General features: G+C 42.2%; 1 protein-coding gene across 1 annotated transcript in view; it reads left to right on the top strand.

Annotated features, from left to right (window-relative positions):
* Positions 1 to 4,843, top strand: part of LOC132169026 (disease resistance protein RPV1-like) — an 11,918-nt gene extending 7,075 nt beyond the window's left edge. Inside the window, exon 6 of the mRNA XM_059580115.1 lies at positions 3,887 to 4,843. Coding sequence (XP_059436098.1) covers positions 3,887 to 4,843 — 957 coding nt within the window. The remainder of the gene's footprint in view (positions 1 to 3,886) is intronic.
* Positions 4,844 to 5,363: the final 520 nt, after the last annotated feature.

Raw genomic sequence — 5,363 nt, 5'->3', positions numbered from 1 at the left:
GGTAATGGTCTTCCCATTCCGTAGAAAGCAAAAACCGATCAATCCTCGACCAACTCTCATTTTCTTGGTTATTAGACCAAGTAAATTGACCCCCCATCATCGGAATATCCACCAAATTGTTCTCTGAAATGAAATCTGAGAAGTCCATCATGCCCGAAGAGTAATAAGAACCACTAGATCGCTCACTAGGAAATCGCACCATATTGAAATCCCCACCCAAACACCAAGGGATCTCCCACACACTCAACAAACCAGCCAACTCTTCCCAAAGAGCCCTTCTCTCCCCTTCCTCATTCGGCCCATACACCCCCCCAAACGCCCAAACCCAATTATCATCCACATTTTGGAAAGAACAAGCCAAAGTGAAATGCCCCACACACTCCTCCTTACATTCCACTACCCTCCTATCCCACATCAATAACATCCCCCCCGACAAACCATTAGAACTTTTGTACTTCCACCCTACATGTTGACCTCCCCATAAACTATGAATCACCTCACGGGAAAAAACCTCCATCTTAGTCTCAATCAAACACACTAAATCCGCTTTCCATTCTTTCAATAGACCCCTAATGCGTAGCCTTTTTTTTGAGGGCATTCAACCCTCTCACATTCCATACTACAATGTTAAGCTTCATGATCCACCAAATCCACCCTCTCACCTTCCTCTAATTCCTCAATTCCATTGGATTCAGGAACACAAGCCGAAATACCCCCCAAGCCAGAATCATGCTGCAATCTAGAAACTTCAATAGCATTGAACAAGGCCTCCAACTCCTCCTTTCTCCCCTCATCCGAGATACCAATTTTAGGACAGAATTGTATACAATTATTAACTACCCACCTGGATGAAATCGCATCTGACCCTAACTCCTCCAAGCCTAGTATGTCTAAACCACTGTCCTCAACCCTGCCTGATCCCTGCCTCACAATCTCGAATTCCTTTATATGATCCAGTCTGGCCTGACCCACTTGACTCAGCTGACCCAAAATCATAGCCTCCCCCACACAATCCTGCTGTTCCTCACCCCCCACGACTGTCCCCACCTTCCGGCGAAAGGAGCTCCCCCTCAGAATCTGCCCTAGGACCACTCCCGCGCCTATCCCAGTCTCTCCTGTCTCCAAAGGTCTCTTCGGCGACCTCTGACTATACCCCGACGACGACAGCATCTCCGGTACTCTCTGCGAGACTACCGGTGTCGGCCCAAGGATCTCTTTCGTCTACCCATATGCCGGAGCTGCGGCTTCTAGCAAACCCACCTGTGCCATGTCCCATTTCTGCAGTCCCCTCTTCCTCCTCCTATAGGTCACCAGGTTCTTGTCTTCACCATTAGGCTGGGTCTTCTTCGCAGGACTTACGACCTTTAAGTCGCTGGTTCTAGTCCCGGCCAGGAAAACTCCCGCATCTCGTACATATATGCCGCTAAACTCCCTGAGATTCCCTACGGTTGCTGACCCAGTCCCCCCTTCCCCCAATGCTTCTCCTGCGACCATCGGCGCACTCACCGGAGTAGCCGAGAGTTTTTTAGGGGCCTCCGTAGAACCCAATGCAGCTGGGAAACTAAAAGCTCGTGGTCCAGCTTTGAATGGGCTAGAGCTAGAGCCCGCGCCTGAGGCCACGTTACCTTTGGGTTTAAACACCATTTTCTTTTAAACCTTCAGCCTACTAATGGGCTTCCATATTCTTTCTCCTGGCCCAATTTTCATCTTCCCTTTCATTTCTACCTTACCCTTTCCATCATCTTGCTTAGCTGCCGGCCCAAGTCCACTGAAACTCATCTGTTTTAACACCTTATCAATCCGTGTCATCCCCACGTCACATTCCTTCTTCAGACGCTTCAACAGTTCTTTCATGTTGAGGAGCTCGATGCCTACCTTAGAGTAGGTCTTCCCCGCATGGTACTCCATCCCCTCCCGTCCCTTCATGCACTCAGGACCAGACAACAACGCCACCTGCTCCGCTGGCTTTACTGTAACATTCGCCGGAGCTGAAGACGAGGATCCCACGCAACCTTCATCCTTCATAACGGTCAGACCATTCTTTACCGGATTTTGCACAGACTTTGCCGGCCAGAAAATCTTTGTCGGCACGCCCCCAACGCCTCCCTGAGCCATCGCCACATCTTGGGTCTTCTTCGGGAATACCAAGTTCTTGCCATAATTCTAAAAATAACCTCGCCGATCCTGAGCATGGCCGAAGGTGCAATCAACCTGGTTTTCCTTCGACTGCAATCTTACTGTCTCTGCATAGCTTCTCTTCTTCTTATCCTCGTTATCTCCCTTTTCTCCCCTAAACTCTCTATACTCTGTGAACACACGGTTTCCCTCGAGAGATGCGTTAGCCATTTTCATTTCCTTGGTAAAGCGATCCCACCCAAACCCATGGCGTCCTTCAGGAATGATGATCGAGCCACACCTACTTCTACCATCAAATTCCTCCACTGTCAAAAAACAGCCATGCCTATTTGAGCACTTTTGGGCAATTATTCTAGGATATCCAGCCCTGGATTGATCCCAAAATACAACAGAGTTGTCCACAACCACCAATTCATCCCCTATACGCACCAACCAAGCTAGTTCATCTTTTTTTAAGAAAATGGACCTTTTGAATCTTTTACTTCTCTAAAAAATCCTCACCCCTGATGCCCTTACCTTGATCAACACCTCAAATTCCTTAGACTCCACTGTCCATCTCCTCGGCCCCGCCATAGCACAGCCTCCAGCTATCACCAACCACAACACACGCGCCCCCACGCGCCGACACAGCTCCCAGCACTCAGCACTCTCTACTACAATAGCTCAGAATTAAGCCACCAAAATCTTTAATTACATGTATAACAAATGAAAACAGTACTCACTAAAAACAAAAATGAAAACAGTAAAAATCTTTTTAAAAAAATTTTGGGCGGTACTACTGGCTTAATGACAGCTTGTTGGTGGCCACAAGACAAAATTGGCAGCCTCCAGGTGGGAACCAGGCTGCCATAACACCATGATGGCGGCCTGACAGTGGCTGTCTCCACCGGCCACCACTGTGGGGCAAGACCTTTTTTTTTTTGAACTTTTAATTTTTTTTTTCTTTTATTTTGTAAAAGTATATCTCAAACTGGTTTTTAGAAAAACACTACTCAAATTTTTATCAAACCAATTTTCTTTTGTGGACTCCCCATGCAACTTTTACAAAAATATGATCCTCACCAAATAAATTCCCAATTTTTACCTTTTCAAAACCGGAAATACTTCCAAAACTTTACCAAATGGGCATCCACTCTCAATAATTTGTTGTCCTTTTACAATGATTAATAAATTAAATTTGATGACTAATATTACAAAAGAGCTGAATAAATGGAATGCTTTTAATTAAGAACAAATTTCTCATTTTGAAAATCTATATATATATATATATATATATATAAAATTTTGACATAACAAGAATTATAATTCTAGCAAGTTTTTATATGGAGAACTTTATGTTATGATTTTGCAGCTACACTTAACTATACATTGTCTTGCTAGGGAACAAACAAAGTTGAAGGCATATTAATAGATTTGCCCTAACCGGACATGATACACTTGAGTTCTAAAGCCTTCAAGAAGATGAAAAGGCTTAGACTGTTTATAAGCCGTAATGCACACTTTTCTGAAGAGCCTACTTTTCACTCTAATGAGTTAGGATTACTTGATTGGTCTGAATATCCTGAAGAATCTTTTAAATCCAATTTTTGTGGAAACAATATTGTTGTTTTGAGAATATCTTATAGTCATCTCAAGGGATTGGAGGGAGTCCAGGTAAAACTATTGTTTTTAATTATTATTTCTTTGTTTGAATTCTGTTGTGAACTTCTTTCAAAGTTCAAACTAATTTGTTTCCACTTTTTCTTGACAGCATTTTCAAAACTTGACAACTATGGATTTCTATTATTGTAAATTCCTTGAAAAAATTCCTGATGTTTCAAGGATCCCAAATTTAGAGTCATTAAAACTTGTTGGTTGCAAAAATCTAGTTGAGGTTCATAGTTCTATTGGATTCCTAAATAAGCTCGTTGATTTGAGCCTTGATTGCTGCTCTAATCTTAGAAGTTTTCCGAGAAGCCTCAAGTTGAGATCTCTAAAATCTCTCCACTTTTTTGGTTGCTCAAGGCTTAAGAACTTTCCTAAAATTGAGTGTCAAATGGAATGTTTAGAGGATATCAACTTTAGTGAAACTGGTATAGAGGAATTGCCTTCATCCATTGGGTACCTCGTTGGGGTTAAAAAATTACATTTAAATGGTTGCAAAAACCTTACGAATATTCCATATAGCATTCATCAAATGCAACATTTAGTGGAACTTTCTCTTAATGGTTGTATAGACATAAAAGAACTACCTTCATCCATTGGGTACCTGGGTAGAATTGAAATATTAGATCTAAGCAACTGCACAAACCTTATGAATCTTCTAGATAGCATTCATCAGTTGCAACATTTAGAGGGACTTTCTCTTAGTGGTTGTACTAGCATAAAAGAACTGCCTTCATCCACTGGGTACTTGGGTAGGATTGAAATGTTAGATCTAGGCAATTGCACAAACCTTATGAATCTTCCAGATAGCATTCATCAGTTGCAACATTTAGAGGAACTTTCTCTCGACAACTGTTCAAAAGTCAAGTTTCTACAGAAGGTGGAGCATAATACACAATCCACATCCTCTATTATATCCACAAAGGAATATGCAATTTCATCACGAACAAAATTACTCGAACTGTTACCTTCGAAAGATACGAGCGATTCTAATGATGATTCTTCCTCAATAGTGCTTCCGAAACTTCGAGACTTGAATCTTAGAAATTGTGCCCTATCATAATCAAATTTCTTTAGGACGCTTGATTGTGGCTTCGCGTTGTACAGATTAAACCTAACTGGGAGTGATATTGTTACCCTTCCTTAATGCATTGAAAGTTTTGTTGGATTGAAGTCCCTCTATTTGAATGAATGCAAGCAACTTCGAGAAATTCTAGGACTTTCACCAAATGTAGAAGATGTGTTTGCTTGGGGGTGCGTGTCATTGGAAATATTTTTAGAACCTAGAAGATCTCAATTGTTTAATATGTCCGACCCACCAGAGCATGTGGGGGTTGGAACGGTAATTCCAGCACAGCAATCGTTGAGATCTCTAGATCTATCAAGTAGCGCTATTGTTAGCCTTCCTACATGGTTCAACAAACTTGTTGGCTTGACGACGCTTACTTTGGAAAATTGCAAGCCACTTCGAGAAATTCTAGGACTTCCACCAAATGTAGAAAATGTGTATGCTAAGGGGTGTGTGTCATTGGAAATATTTTTAGAAAATGTTAGAGGATCTCACTTGTTTAATACGTTGGACC

This window comes from Corylus avellana, chromosome ca2 (assembly GCF_901000735.1).
Source record: "Corylus avellana chromosome ca2, CavTom2PMs-1.0".
Taxonomy (NCBI): domain Eukaryota; kingdom Viridiplantae; phylum Streptophyta; class Magnoliopsida; order Fagales; family Betulaceae; genus Corylus; species Corylus avellana.
The sequence above is the reverse complement of the archived record's forward strand: the minus strand, read 5'-3'. Positions and strand labels throughout refer to the sequence as shown.